The following is a 16,841-nucleotide window of genomic DNA, read 5'->3' on the forward strand; positions in this document are numbered from 1 at the left end:
TTGGGAAATGCATCCAGTGTCCATCCATAGAGTGATTGAGATTTGAAGAATTATAATTGCACTATGACTAGAGAGTGATTACACCTCGCTCTTCAAACACCGCTGAATATAATCCTATATGGACGAAGTGAATAAAATAAATAGTGCTTTTCTTTTTTTTGTTCCGAAAAGGACTTTAGCCCTCTGGCCAACCGTTATTCATCATGATTAACGTTTTGATGATTTTTACATTATCCGTTACTCTACGAGATTAGCGTTGCAAAAGGTGACAAAACGTCAGTCCCTCAATACATACTGAGGATCTTGGTTTTTACTAAATATTTGTTTTTTCATCTCTACCTATTCTTATCACAGGGTGGACTGTCCACCCTGTCCACCGTGTGTCCACCGTGGGCATATGCCCACCATATGGCAAGCAATGTTGATGGCAGAATCATGTCCTTCACTCCCCTGTCATTTATTCCATCGAACGTCAAGAATTCTAATTTGTTGTTTCTAGGATGCGTGGAAGTTCATTTTTTATTCAGATACAAGTTGGCCCTTGACTGCAATCTCACTTGGTGGTAAGTGATGATGCAGTCAAAGATGGAAGCGGGCTAGCCTGGAAGCTGGTCATTTGAGCGAATGTATTCAAGGGCTTTGCAATAGCTAAAATACTCACCGACTAGAGCCGAAGGCGTGTAGTACGTCTAATGCTGCATCCAAACGTTCTGGAGTCAGTTTTGATCCTTGTGCGGGGTATGCACTTGCTAGGTACCACACGCTGTGTCTCATTGCTGACGTTTTGCCTGAGCCAGATCTGCAAATCATAATATAGATAGATAAGGCATCGGATGTGCTAGTAATAGATTGGTAATAAGTGGCTGAAAATTTTCTATTGTACGTTTTGTGAAATTGTTAAGGAATTGAAAAGGAACTTTAACGACTATTCAGATATCTACAAAGTATTTACAGGATTATATAATAGTACGTATCTTTGAAACTTTTATACCTGAAATGTTAAAAAAAATAGTTTCTTTGTAGACAGATAAACCAAACGATTATGTATTATACGTTTATAAATAAATACGTTTTTCCTTTTATTTATTTTTCCTCAATGTATTAAACTATGTAAACTGTAGATAACTAGTGTTTGATGAATGAAAAATAAAACATTAATTTGATTATTCAAGGATTTGATCATCATGAGATAATAATTAAATTAATTATTTATTATTGAAATAACAAGTTCTTCTGTATTTAAGGTTTTGCCGATACTGTACCATAAAAACATTATCCGTTTTACAATTTTTCAAACTGGTTTCCTTTTCAATGAATGTTTTTATTGCTTATCAGGCAAAACCAATTTGGAACCTTGAACTTCTCAAATAGCATTATTAATACTAACAAGTTCGCATATCGAAACTCGTATCTTAGCATAAAATAACGATAATCTAGTAACAGACTAGAATAGACCAGCCTTTCTCTACCAAGTCATAATAATTGGCACTTTAATCAATAGACCCTCTATTGGGCTGATTTATTTTAGATATACATACATCATAACACAAGTGTAAAAAAATTTATAACACCCCCGACAAGTGAAGGTTACAGTAACTAGAAAAGAGCTGATAACTTTTAAACGGCTGAACCGATTTTCTTAGATTATAGCTAAGAACACTCTCGATCAAGCCACATTTCAAACAAAAAAAAACTAAATTAAAATCGGTCCACAAGTTTAGGAGCTACGATGCCACAGACAGATACACAGATACACACGTCAAACTTATAACACCCCTCTTTTTGGGTCGGGGGTTAAAAAATGATTTTAATTTTGAATCTTACTACAGTTAACATAAGAGTGAATATATTAACGTTTGTAGTGTTTATATTATATACGACCGACTCATTTAAAAGATAAAATATGCGTAATTTGTGATCGAGCGTTTCCTACAATTTATGGGACCGCCATTTGATTGATTATCGTGAATGGAACACGGCAAAACGGACCTGCACAAGATCTAAAATTACAGTTTGTTTACATTTTTTGTCTTTACATTTTACTAGCATGTTCGTTTATTTGTTTAATAATGCTAAAATATAGCCAAGATATCCGAAACTAGCTCAAAGAGTTGCTAAACTGAACAGATGACAGCAAACTAATTGTAGTGAGCCGCTGGATTGAGCCGGCGCGAAGTCCCTACAAGAGATCTGCGTCCAGCAGTGGACATCGATAGGTTGATAATGATGATGAAGCTGCTTTTTTTAATTTAATGGCTAGAATTATACTAATTTTGACAGCTCCATAGAAAACGATTTACGTTTTGCGTACATAGTCACTAGTGCATAGTACGTAGATGTCGTTGGTAACAACAGCATATCTTTTATGTTATTTGTGCAATTTTTTTCTGCGTACCTCATATCTTCAAATAAATCAATCAATGTCTCAAAAAAGCAGAAAACATGACATCACATTAATTACCTACCATTTAATTAACTCATAATTGTTATTTACATTTCATAATTTTCATAATTGTTAAAAATAGAATTGTAATTGTTTTAATTACCAATGTTATACTTTGCAGCGCCCTGACGGGGCTTCATGTTGTAATAATATTTTTTATGATGAAGACATGAATGCAAATAAAGAAAGAAGAAAGAAGAAAGAAAACTACAACAGGATAAAACGGCTTTGTAGCTCATTAGGAATCTTTGTCACACTAATATTATAAAGGAGAAAGTTTGTGTGTGTGTGTGTGTGTGTGTGTGTGTGTGTGTGTGTGTGTGCGTGCGTGCGTGCGTGCGTGCGTGCGTGCGTGCGTGCGTGCGTGCGTGCGTGCGTGCGTGCGTGCGTGCGTGCGTGCGTGCGTGCGTGCGTGCGTGCGTGCGTGCGTGCGTGCGTGCGTGCGTGCGTGCGTGCGTGCGTGCGTGCGTGCGTGCGTGCGTGCGTGTGTGTGTGTGTGTGTGTGTGTGTGTTTGTTACTCCTTGACGCAAAAAATACTGGACGGATTGGGCTGAAATTTAGAATGGAGATAGATTATAATCTGGATTAGCACATAGGCTACTTTTTATCCCGGACAATCAAACAGTTTCCACGGGAATTTTAAAAAACCCACATCCACGCGAACGAAGTCGCGGGCATCAGCTAGTAAGAAATAAAATTCGGGCCTCATCCACGTCTGACAAAAACATTCTAGGAGAATATAATGCATATATTCTTTTATTTTTTCTCGTCTGGCTTTACAAAGATTAGCCGATGTCAAGTTTGTAGTTATTTGTAACAAGTTAGTTAAACTATACAAGTATGGACCCCGTCTGTGCCGGCGTTCGCCGACATACGCACGGCACCCCCTTAGAGCGCTTTCCAGTCAGTTTTAACAAAAATAAAACACTCCAAAACGGCAGAGCACGCCCGCCAGCTAACACCAACACAGACGAAGTCCGCATATATTCTTATAGAATGTTTTTAAGTCTTTAAATCTTAGTTGTGAGTCTTGAACAATGAATCTAGAACTATAGATAGAGCAGTCCTAATATCTAATTCGGTCCTACCTAATATCACCCATTACTCTCTTGCTCTAATTTGTTAGTCGAAGTGGGATGGTAATAATTAGTAGGTCGCTATTTGCTTTAAGTAGGTACTATAGGAGCGCTCGATTCACAATATACATATATTCGTGGTCTTGAACCACGTTGGTGATTTGGATCGCAGCGGCAGAAAGTCGTATCCAGGTCACTTTTGCTAACCGACTTCAAAAAAAGGAGGTTTTTTTTCTTAAACACTTTATTTAAGGATTTTTTTTCCGTTCGGAATAAGTCATTCTGTAACGCCACATTCTACAACCACTTACTAGCGTAAGGCCTTCTTGTACAGCCGTAACAGAGCCCTAGCCTCACCCGACCGAGGTGGAGATAGGGCTCCGTTACAGCCGCCGATCTGGGTTCTCACACAAGATTTTTTTGTCACATGCGATGATGCGATTTACATATAGCTCTAGATGGTAGATAATATTACCTTCCCAGGAACACTATAGCGCGGTCTCGCCTTGAAGCCAGCATGCAGCGGTGGGCCGACTGCGCAGCGGCGAACACGTGTGGCGGCATGTCGTCCACGCGGCAACCTCGGAACATAGCCGCAACCTGGAGAGTATCACACTAATATTATAAAGGCGAAAGTTTGTATGTGTGTGTGTGTGTGTGTGTATGTTTGTTACTCCTTCACGCAAAAACTACTGGACGGATTTGGCTGAAATTCGGAATGGAGATAGATAATATCTTGGATTATTTTTATTAGTACTTTTGAGTGCTAGATAATGTTTTGGAACCAAAGCCGTACTTTCTCAAATCACCCCCCGGACCACGGAAAGAGAGGGGGTTGCTACCCTCAATTTTTTCCCCTTGTCGCATGATTTTTGTACGGCGTTGCGGAATAATGGATTAGAGGCTGTATTGAAACAGTATGAAACTAGTGCCGTACAGAATTAAATGACCAAATTTACCCCGGAAATTGTCAGAAAATCAAAACATTTACTGACTTTGTGGCGCACCATTTTTTTACGGCACTGCGCGCTTTCTTATTATTTTTCATGGATCTATCGATGGTAAAAATGCCGTACAAAAATATATGACCAAAATGTACTCACTCTACCTGCACTTTTCAATTCTCACCAGTACTCTGTTGGACAGCTTACAAGTGACGGCATAGTGCTGAAACTTATTATTTTATGCTCTTATATCGTCCTGTATACGTCACCTGGTGGTTCATATGACCCACCCATTTTTAAACATGGGCCTGTAGTCTATTACTCGATATAATAGCAAAAAAAATTTTTTTTGATGTTACATCCTTTAGGTCAATTTTGTCGCATAAAATATAGCCTGTCACCGGGTTTGTACAACAAATCAATTGACACCTCATTTATCACAATCGGCCAAGTAGTTTAGGCGCTACGGTGGAACACACAGAATCTGGATTCAAACATACACACATATAAACATACATACATACATAGACTGCTAAAATCGTATCATAACCCTTCCTTTTGGCTTTGCCGTAGTCCGTTAAAAAAAGTAGTAGGTATATACAAATTATTTATTAATAAATGGTAGTTAATTAGTAGTTAGTGTATTGACTATCCGTATAGACTATAGGTACCTAATTGAAAGACAGCCCAACATAATTACACTGATAGTGTGTTTATGTCGGGCTGTGCATGCAGCGCATTCATAACGTTAGTAGAGATTACTTTATTTTCATGAAACAAAACTAGATGGCGCCACACGAGTTTAACATCGTGGCTCTGTTTTAATGCTCAGAAAAATATATACGAATGGAATTGCGTTCAGACGACGAGAACATTATGGAGAAATCTATAATTATTTTTGACATCGATTGTCCACAAAATGGATACAACGATCTATAAACTTATTTAGCGTTCGCTCATGCCGCGACTTCATCCGCATGAAGATGAACTATGAAGTCAGATAATTATGTTAAAAATCCAGTGTCCTTTGACCTTTTTATTTATAAGGGTTCGTACCTCAAAAGGAAAAACAGAACCCTTATCTAGGATCGTTTAGTTGTCTGTCTGTCCGTTTGACGCCTGTCAAGAAAATCTATAGGGTACTTCCCGTTAACCTAGAATCATGTGGAAGGAAAAATTCAATTCATTAATGCACGGCATTAGCTAGTTGTAGGTAAAAAATGGTCCGAGTTCTGACTTCGTGTTGCAAGAACCTACTTAGCCATCCTTGTCAATTAGCCTGGCTCACAAAACAACGGCATATTTAAAGATTTTTACGGCTATCTTCACGTATTTAGTCTATTACTTCGAATGGAGAAGATAGCCCGAGTAAATACTTACAATGAAAACACTCATGATAGTTTAAACATAAAAACGGTATACCTTTTCCGTATAAACAGGGGTGGTACGCCTCGGTGGTCCGAGGACCAGCAGGGCATGTCCGGCGCGAGCATGAGGCAAGGCGGCGGCGAAGCGTGACCTCAGGACGTGAAGAGCACCACATTCGTTCAAGCAGCGTAGAGATGCGATGTCTTCACAGCGCTCCAGCTGAGGTGGATTCGCCTGAGGAAAACAATAGGACATCTAAATATCTTACAATAGTTGTATTCACCTGAGGAAAGGTCGTTAGACGTAACAGTATAATGGTTGTTCGATCCCGAGCACGTACTTCTAACTTTCCCGAGTTGTGTGCGTAAATATCCCGCAAAGGAAAACATCGTGAGGACACCTGCATGGCTGAGAGCCTTCCATAATGTTCTCAGAGGTGTGTTACGTATTGCCAATTCGCACTTGGTCAGCGTGGTAGATAGAATACAGCCAAACTTATGAGAGAAGTCAAGAGTGTATAGGCAACTTCTAGGCAAGCGCGATCCATCTTAGGCTGCATCATCACTTGCTAGCAGATCTGATTGCAGCCAAGCGTTAGTCTATAAATTTAAAAAAAATAGCCTATTCGAAATTATTCAAAATAAATATCAGTTACGGTTTAAACGGCTAGTTAAAAGTAGAAGAGCTAATATTTAACTATTTAATTTTCTAATGTACCATTATGTCGCTGTCGAGAGAATTATTTACAACAAGTGCAAAAAGGATCTATTACACCAACTTAAACCCTTTCAAATCGTGACTGACCTGTTCCTTCTATCATTATTCATTGTGCTATTAGGGTGATTACGGAAATTAAATGCAAAATATTATGCTGCCAATGCTAATTATAGAAATTGATTTCATTAATTTCAAATACCACGTCAAAAGTACGATTTAGTACGGTAAACGCTATGTGACCTAGTTCGCTCCTCGTCATTTTACAATAGAACCACTAGGCATCGGGAAGGTCTGCATCCCTAAATAGTTGAAATCCCACGGACCCCTACTAAGCGATTTGCTTCCTCGTTTCTAATACACACTGCTAGAATATGGAATGCCCTTCCGGCTTCCGTTTACCCGAAGCTATAATATTGGTACCTACCTTCAAAAGACGAGTGAATAGGCACCTTCTGGACAGGCGCGCTCCACCTTAGGCTGCATCATCTCCTGCTTAGTGTGATTGCAGTCAAGTGCAAGTCCATTAAGTTATTTAAAAAACCCCGGTAAACCGCACTTTTGACACCATATAGAGCAAATATGGAGTCTCTTCTCAACTCATTATACTTTGGTTTGTCTGCGTTCGCGTGGCCTTCTATTGCAACACCAATGAAGCCAACTATAACATAGCTTACCAGCTTGGAGCCATTATTTCTCTCACCTTTTCTAATAACCTCCCCAGTGTGTCGCTTGTGTGATGTTCTACATGTGACCTGCTTGGAGCCATTCTTTTTCTTACCTCAAGTCTTCTTCATCAACGGTGATCACCACCCCCGCCCCCCGTTTGAACACTCGTTCTTTAGTCCAGCCCGCATCCACGTCCGTCCGCGTCTCTTACAACCGTGGTGAAGCCACCCCGATGAGCCAACCACATGTGACCTGCTTGGAGCCATTCTTTTTCTTACCTTCTCTAAATCATCTTCATCAACGGTGATCACCTCCCCAGTCTGCAGCACTCGTACTTTGGCTCTGCCTGCGTCCGCGTCGCCTTCTCTTACAACCGCGGTGAAGCCGCCTCGATGGGCCAACCACATGTGACCTGCTTGGAGCCATTCCTTTTCACAAGCCAACTGCTCCTCAGATTTTGCCTATGGACAATAAAATTGACTTTATTATATTGATGTTACAACGAGTAAATTATTTTCTAGGCACTAAGAAAATAAGTTAAGATCTAGTTGAATCTTTCGTTAGACAGTATAATTGAAGAAGTTTAAACAAAATCCTTCTATGATTTCAGTTACATTTTGAACTATACTTTTACAACAAATCCAAGATAGAAAATCTAAGCGACGCCGACAATGCATGATATTCAGATAAATCTGGTACTTATACATCAGAAATAAATAAAAAAGGCTAGTAAAGATACAAATCACAATTCACATGAGAAGCACATGATTTATACAAAATTGGGAAAGCTTTAAACTTCTGCCAAAATTATAGCCGACATTTTGCCGCCAATGTTTATATTTAAGTTAAGAGCTCGGTCGTAAAAATATATTTCTAAACTTGGAATATAAAAAAGCTAATATCTCGCAGATATTATCAAGAAATCTTATCAAGATGCGATTTCGTTTAACACCAGTTTAACACATTTTGATTGTTTGTTTATTGGACACAATAAAAGATAGAAAATATATTCCAATTAATTTGAAGATCTTGTCAAAATCCGGTTTTATGTTGTACAGTGTAACAATAGTTTATAAGCACATTCATATATACCAATGTGGCATGAAATAAAAGTCAGTCCTATTACAACCATCGACTCGTTCACTCATTTTTCTACACCTCCTGTACCCAACCTTAGATGGCGACCCCGCCAAACGGACTCAAATAAATAAATACTTATAAAATATAAAAACACCTGTATAATGTGCAACTCAAAGGTGGAGAAAGAAGACATTTTTATCAATCAGAATGGTCAAAACAATGCCAATATAGAACAATTACATTGGCATATTTCGTCAATCAATATAATTGTGATTATTATATGCACAATTTTGTTACTGGGAGTACTTTACATATTCTTCAAATTTTACAAAAAATGCCACGAAAATTGGATGAGAAGCCAAATAACCCAGCACGTGCTTCGACGGTCGCGCCGATCTTCAGGACGAGGACCAGCACTGGAGCGTTCGTGTGAGAACTGCCGTGCTAAACCTTGTGGATCGTGATATTTTATTATTCAAGAAAAAACTATTACAATTAGTGCAAAGTGCAAGATGGACAGTGATGTATGACGATTTATTGAACTTATATAACGAACTTTCCAAGATAAAGGTATATTTAGTGAAAATCGGCCCAAGTCGGAGAAAAGGTGAAATTATATCTAAAAAGTTAAGTGAAGCGGACAATTTAGTAAGTAATTTTAATTCGATTTTAGAAGAATTAGCTTCAATACCAGTATCTTTTAAGGGTGATGAATGCTTACGATTTGACAAGTTAAGTAATGATTTTTTCAATTTATATGATACTATTTTAAAATTGTGTAATACCGAGTCTTGTGAAAATTATAACAAAATGGCAAAATTCGAATTAAAAGTAGCATTACAATTACTGCCAGTCATCGATGACTCTGAAATATCTGTGAAGCAATTAATCGATAATATTATTTACTATGATTCTTTGCTTACAAGTCCCGACTGTAAAAATAATCTCATTCAATTCATCTTAAAAAGTAGACTGTCACAAAATGCTAAATTGCAATTACAGCCAAATTACACAGCCATCAATGACTTGGTTAGCGATATGCGGCGTGTGTTACTGCCACAAAAATCGCCTATAGCTATCCAAAATAAAATACAACAGTTAAAGCAAAATAATAGATCTGTACAAGATTATGGGAAAGAAATGTCAGAACTTTTTGTTGACCTTACAATATCGCAGTCAAAAGGTGATTCAAATGCTTATGCGGTATTTAAGCCCTTAAATGAAAAATTTGTCACTAAAAAGTTTGCCGACGGGTTGCGTAATCGTACACTTAGCACAGTAATTACAGCCAGGAACTACGATTCGCTTAAGGATGCAATTCAGGGTGCCCTTGATGAAGAAATCTCGAACCCTTCCCCTTCAGCAGGTGATTTATTAACCATGAAACAGCGTACATACTACCAGTCTAGGAATTTTAATAATTACTCAGGTAGATGGAATACAGGTAAGTATACAGGTTCACGGCCATCATATTATGTACCTGGCAGAGGGCGAGCATTAGGGCATCAGGTTTCAGCGCACTACTACTCTTCTTCGAGAGGAAAACAGAACGGCGCTCGTGGGATGACACGAGGTCGCGGAGGTAAGTTTTCTAATAATAATAATTATTATTATAGAAATCGAGGAGCTAAACACACTAGAAATGTCATGCATATGTTGGGCGGATCAGAATCGGATTGTCAGATTAAATCCTCCCCTGAAAACCAAAATCAGTTTTTTCGAGAATAAACCCTTTATATTAACCTTACAGAAAAATGTAAAATACGTAGAATTATATTTGAACAATACAAGATGCTTCTGGTTATTAGATACCGGCGCAAGCATTTCAGCGGTTTGCAAAACAATAGTATGTAACAATACACCCATAGCCGACCGCCGTATTCTAATCAACGGCGTGGGGGGTCAAATCCAAGCGAAAGGCTCTGTTTATTTAACACTATCTGCTCCAAGTGGTGTACAATTACCGCATGAGTTCTATGTATTCGATTCTTTACCGTGTATGGCCAATGGAATTTTAGGTCTAGATTTTCTTTCTTTGTACGGAGCTCATATTGACTTAGAAAATTGCATTTTAACATTGAACTTTAATGGAATAAAATTCATACTACCATTGTTAAATAATATTGAAGTTGAGAAACCTAACTTTTTGACTATACCTGCTAGGTCTGAATCTACGCATTACATTACTACTAGTATGACTGAAGAGAGCGTAGTCTGTGCATCCGAAATTAAAGATGGAATTTTTATCGCGAGCATGCTAGTTATGCCTAAGGACGGAAAAATACCTATAAAAGTTTTGAATACTACTGAAACCGATTTTTATTTACAGGATATAAAGCCTATTATACACAAGGCTAGTGATTATGATGTTTGTTTATTTGAAAATCCCTGTAGAGACTCAAATAGAGTGAAACGTTTATTCAAATTACTAAATTTAAACCATTTAAATTTGGAGGAGCAATCTAGTATTGAAAATATATGTGCAAAATATAACGACATATTTTACCTTGAAGGTGACCAATTTACCACTACTAAGCTTTATAAACATTCAATTTCTTTAAAGCCCAATACGACACCAGTGTATTCCAAGCCTTATAGACTTCCGCATTCACAAAAGAATGAAATGGATAAACAAATCGATAAGATGCTTAAACAAGGCATAATAGAACCATGTAACAGTGAATGGTCTAGCCCTGTTCTATTAGTTCCGAAAAAATCGAACTCAAGTACGGAGAAAAAATGGAGATTAGTCATTGACTATAGAAAATTAAATAACTGTATTATTGATGACAAATTTCCCCTACCGAATATAACAGACATATTAGACTCATTATCAGGATGTATATACTTTACCCACTTAGACTTGAATCAAGGTTTTTATAATGTTGAGCTCGATCCAGCTAGCAGAAAATACACAGCTTTTAGTTCAGGCCAATATCAAATGACCAGAATGCCTATGGGTCTTAAAACAAGCCCAAGCTCATTTTCACGAATGATGAATATGGCAATGGCTGGTTTATCCTATGAAAAATGTCTTTGTTACCTTGACGATTTAATTATTTTTGGACGAAACTTATCAGATCACAACAAAAATTTAATTGAAGTGTTTGAAAGAATTCGTAACGTTAACTTAAAATTAAATCCAGCAAAATGTGATTTTCTCAAAAAGGAATTGTTTTATTTGGGACACGTAGTGTCAGGCGATGGCATCGTACCCGACCCTCAGAAAGTTAGTATCATAAAAGATTACCCCATCCCAAAAACTGCTGACGAAGTAAGACGATTCGTCGCATTAGCTAGTTATTATAGAAAGTTTATACCTAATTTTGCCGAAAAAGCTTACAACTTAAATCTTTTATGCAGAAAAAAAGTTCAATTTATATGGGATAGTAATTGTCAAAAATCTTTCGATATTTTAAAGGAATGTATGATGACACCACCAGTTCTACAATACCCTGACTTTTCAAAAAGCAATCAGTTTATTGTTCACACAGACGCATCAGGTTACGCGATAGGTGCAATTTTATCAAACTCGGATGGACGTCCAGTAGCTTACGCAAGTAGAAGTCTCAACAAAGCTGAGCAGAATTATCCAACTATTGAAAAGGAGCTTTTAGCTGTGGTCTGGGCAATAAAATACTTTAGACCTTACTTGTACGGTCGGACTTTTAAAATTCTTACCGACCACAAACCTTTAATTTATTTGTTTAGTATGAAGGACCCTTCGAGTAGGTTGCTTAAATTTAGATTGACCTTGGAAGAGTATGACTATCTGATAGAGTATGTGAAAGGTAAAGATAATGTGGCTGCAGACGCATTATCTCGAGTGATTATGAGTTCTAAAGATTTGAAAGAGATGTGTGATAGTGTAAATGTGATGACGCGTGCACAGAGTAAACGGTTAGATACAAGTGCTTCTTCGGATAATATGATCTCTACCGACGACAGGTCTGATCAGCCAATAGTCGTAGACAGTCATATTAAACCAAAGAACGCAGTTGAGTTAAGATTTATAGACGCGAAAATTTTAAATAAATTGCGACAAGAAAATAAAATTAATTGCGAAAATAATATTTTTTCATATGACAGAGGTCAAATGACGATATTTATAAACCCTGCTTCTCAATCGCAATTGACGCGAGCCGCATTTGTGAGAGAGCTAGGTGAGTTTTGTGAACGAATAAATGTAGAAGAAATATATTTTATTAAAAGTAATAACAATAATATATTTGTTAAGAAGTTAGTAGAGGAGATAAAGAATACAATTGAATGGAAAGGACCTCGTTTATTTATTTTAGAGGACGTAAATAGAATAGATAACATGGATGATAGAAAAGTTATATTAAACGACTTTCATCTTCTGCCCACAAGTGGCCACGCGGGCATTAGACGAATGTTAAATAACATAAAGAAATATTATTTCTGGCCAGGACTGGAAAAAGACATAATTAATTTTGTAAAAAAATGTCCTAAATGCCAAAAACAAAAATATACCACCACGGTGAAAGAACCCATGGTAATTACTTCAACAGCTCATTCAGCTTTTGAAAAAATATTTTTAGATATAGTTGGACCCTTAGATAGAGATATTAATAATTACACATACATTTTAACGCTACAATGCGAACTAACAAAATATGTATGCGCATTCCCATTGATCACAAAAACAGCCACAGAAGTAGCGCGTGTTTTTGTAAATAACTTTATCCTTGTTCATGGAATACCAACGATTGTGGGAACAGATCGAGGATCTGAATTTTTATCGGAAACATTTCAAGAGGTTTGTAAGTTACTCAATATTTCTAAACTAAATTCAACAGCATACCACCATGAAAGTATAGGTGCCTTAGAAAACTCACATAAGAGTTTAGGAAGTTTTCTAAGAATCCAGACCGAAGGTAGACCAGATTTATGGAGTACATGGCTTCCTTTTTGGTGTTTTGCGTATAACACAACTGTACATTCATCAACAAAGTTTACACCTTTTGAACTAGTATATGGTAAAAAGTGTAACCTACCAAGCAATCTTTCAACGAAAATAGAACCTCTTTACAATCACGATAACTATCCTCAAGAATTGAGATATCGCTTACAAGTTTCACAAACAGAGGCGCGTAACAATTTAATAAATAGTAAATATAGACAAAAATTTAGATACGACAAATATGTTAATCCTATAAAATATAAGCCTAACGATTTAATTTTAATTAAAAATGAAACAGGCAATAAACTATCAGATTTATATTTAGGACCATATAAAGTAATTGAAGACTTGTCACCGAATGTAAAAATAGAATATACTAATGGAAAAATAGATGTTATTCATAAAAATAGAACTAAACTATACTTAACTGATTAACTGTATGTATTTGTAAGAAAATATAACAATATTGTAATTAGATGTAAGAAATATATTGTTTCCCTACGATTTAAAAAAAAAATGTTTTTGTATTTTATATTTAGCTATTAAGAAAAAAAATTATGTAATATAACATTAATAATTTTTTTACCACCCCATGGGAGGTGTACAGTGTAACAATAGTTTATAAGCACATTCATATATACCAATGTGGCATGAAATAAAAGTCAGTCCTATTACAACCATCGACTCGTTCACTCATTTTTCTACACCTCCTGTACCCAACCTTAGAATGTGTGGAGCCAAATGAATTATAGTATTTCTGTTATGACTTCTTTGTTATATTCTAGTTAGTAACACATTCATGCCAGGACATTCAGGTTCCAACGGCCTTAATCATTATGCACTTATTTAGTTATGTATATTTTATGGAGGCATGTCGAAAATATTTATACGGCCCATTAGATAGCATTAGGCTGTTTAATAGCACAATCTTTGGTTAATACTTCAAGGACGCCTGGTTGGAAAAGGTGCTGCCTAGCTGTGAAAAAAAATATATAGGGTACCAACCACATAGGTATCTAATAAAAATCTGTACAAAAAAAAAAAGATTTATATCAGTTATCACCCACCTACAGCATCTAGGTATATGGTTATTGCACTCTCTGTCCTCCGAGCACAAATCGCTACTTGCAGGCAATGTTTAAAATTATAAACTCCGATAGATAAACAACTATAGGTAGTAAAAGTGAAAATTAACATAATAGTTTCTCAATGTAACTTTCAATCTACAAAAAAAAAAAAGGTTCTATCCTCGTACCTTTTTGCGACACCAACGCCTTTTAGATCTCTTACTAGAATCACTTCCGTGTTCATTCAAAAGTGTTTGCGCATTGATTTCATCTCTTACGTCTCTTTGAAGAACCGGCAATTGAAGATTGACGGTTGGCGCTTCATCACCCGAAACGGCTATTTCGAAAAATATAAGCTTCAACACAATTCTCAAGTACCACATCTTTAACCAGTTTATAACCTCTATGAGTTTAGTTACAATAGACATTCTTAGTATGATAATACCTAATTATTCCTTGTGTTGTTTGTATCTAACTAGTTAGTAACATCACCCACACGATCCACGCACGCGCACCAGGAAGTTTGTACCGCCTATTGAAAACCTACGCGTATGTATGGAGCAAATCTTATTAAAACCAATTATCCGTTCATAATAATCTATACGTACAGCACATTCATAATAGCTGCCTATAACATAGGAATATGCAGACATGCTGTCATAATTTTTTTTATTAGGTAATTTATTTACGCACGAAAACATTCTAAACTTGCTTTATATTTTAACATGCTCTAAAATTTGACAAACGGCTTTTATATTTTCAGGTTTGTGTTTATAGAATATAGCTAATGTTAATTTATTTACGTACAAATTAACTCTTAACTTGCTCTTTATTTTGACAGGAAATCCCTGAAATTCTGAGGAGCAGATCGTACATATCCAGAGTACCACAATTTTGCTTTTGCAGTATTATGATTTTGGTCAAAGTCTTCCACCAAAGGATGCCACTCAGCACCCAAATGTCTAAACTTCACACTTATATTAAAACTAGATGATGCCCGCGACTCCGTCCGCGCGGATTTAGGTTTATTTAAAAATCCCGTGGGAACTCTTTGCTTTTTCGGGATAAAAAGTTGCCGAAGTTAATTTCCGGGAAGTAAGCTACTTCTGTACCCATATAAATCGGTTTAACGGATAGATTCTTAAGAGTCCCGCAGGAACTTTTTGATTTTCCGGGATAAAAAGTAGCCTATGTCTGTCTCCGGAATGTAAGCTAACTCTGTACCTTTCATTAAAGTCGGTTCAGCGGTTGAGCCATGAAAACGTAGCAGACAGACAGACAGACAGACACACTTTCGCATTTATAATATTAAGTATGGATATGGATTGAAATTAAATAAAATTAATAAAGCATAATAAAACCCCAATTTTATATTTTATTGTTGCGTATCCATTAGCGATATTCAAATTATAGATACGAAAAAGCAATAAACTACTGCTTATATTATATTATAGAGCCGGCGCTTACAATATTTAAGAACCTATAAAGTTATATTAGCCACGTGAATACTGAATATATTATCCCGACAAGGGTAAATTTAATATTCACCGGAATATTGCTATTGGGTCAAACAATGTCAATTCAAAAGTTCAAAGTTGTGGGGCTTCATAAGCATTAAATACTTATAGTACATTGCACTGTTCGCGTTGCGCAATTTCAAATCTAATTATAAAATAATTTGAAATATATGTTATCTAGAAGATGCCCGCGACTTCGTCCGCGTGAATTTAAGTTTTTAAAAATCACGTGGGAACTCTTTCATTTTTCAGGGCATAAATATGCCTATACTCGTCTTCCCCAGGTTGCAAACTATCTCTGTACAAAATTTCGTCAAAATCGGTTAAACGGAAGGTAACAGACAGACTCTGTGCTTCATATTCATACCATTTCTTGTGTAACCCATCCCATACATGCGTTCAGAACACGATTTTCGTTTGAAATAACCCTTGTATATTATGTACCTACTAATTAAGTTTGTCTGTCCAGGCCTTTGGAGCTATTAAGGATCAATCTTGGTTATTCAATGGTTCTTCTCGGTATAGGAAAGGCATTCCGAACCAGTGTTAGATGCATTTGACGGTTCAAAAGTACTTGTAAAAGTTTAATTGTACATAAAGATTTTTATTTATTTCTTTCGTTTAATATACTTATATCGTTACTTCCTCATCCAGATATCCAGCTAAGCCAATCTCAATCCTATAATCGGTTCCCATTTAACAATTAGGGTCAGTAGATTTACGATAACATGCAACAGTTCAGTTAGTATTTCAGTAACGCCATCTGACCTACAAACGCATCTGTTTTGAACCACTAAGTACCATCATTGTTTTTGTACGCCTTTACCGTGTTTAAAGCTGGCCGATTTACGATATGACTATTACTGAAACAATTTTACCATGGTGTATTTTAAGAAGTGGTTTTCAGAGTTGGACTCGGAGAAGTAGAGTTCTGCAATATGTACCTACTTATGTCTTACAAACTTATTCAAATGTGTTCCTGTCAAGTCTTCGCTGCCTAACGAGATCATGAATAAGGTCCGGATATGTTCAAACTTA

The 16,841-nt window shown here is 36.6% G+C and overlaps 1 protein-coding gene across 7 annotated transcripts in view; it reads right to left on the reverse strand.

Annotated features, from left to right (window-relative positions):
• The window catches only part of LOC123871009 (unconventional myosin-XVIIIa), a 208,656-nt gene that overhangs the window by 118,559 nt on the left and 73,256 nt on the right, over nt 1-16,841 (reverse strand). For 6 of the 7 annotated variants that reach the window (XM_045914527.1, XM_045914526.1, XM_045914529.1 and 3 more), the window contains 4 exons: nt 7,494-7,676; nt 5,887-6,066; nt 3,996-4,120; nt 662-799 (listed from right to left, as the gene is read on the reverse strand). In XM_045914527.1, coding sequence (XP_045770483.1) covers nt 662-799; nt 3,996-4,120; nt 5,887-6,066; nt 7,494-7,676 — 626 coding nt within the window. Of the gene's footprint in view, nt 1-661; nt 800-3,995; nt 4,121-5,886; nt 6,067-7,493; nt 7,677-14,474; nt 14,745-16,841 lie in introns of those variants that run through there. The other variant, XM_045914533.1, reaches the window with a different exon arrangement.

Source organism: Maniola jurtina, chromosome 13 (genome assembly GCF_905333055.1).
Source record: "Maniola jurtina chromosome 13, ilManJurt1.1, whole genome shotgun sequence".
Classification (NCBI taxonomy): Eukaryota; Metazoa; Arthropoda; class Insecta; order Lepidoptera; family Nymphalidae; genus Maniola; species Maniola jurtina.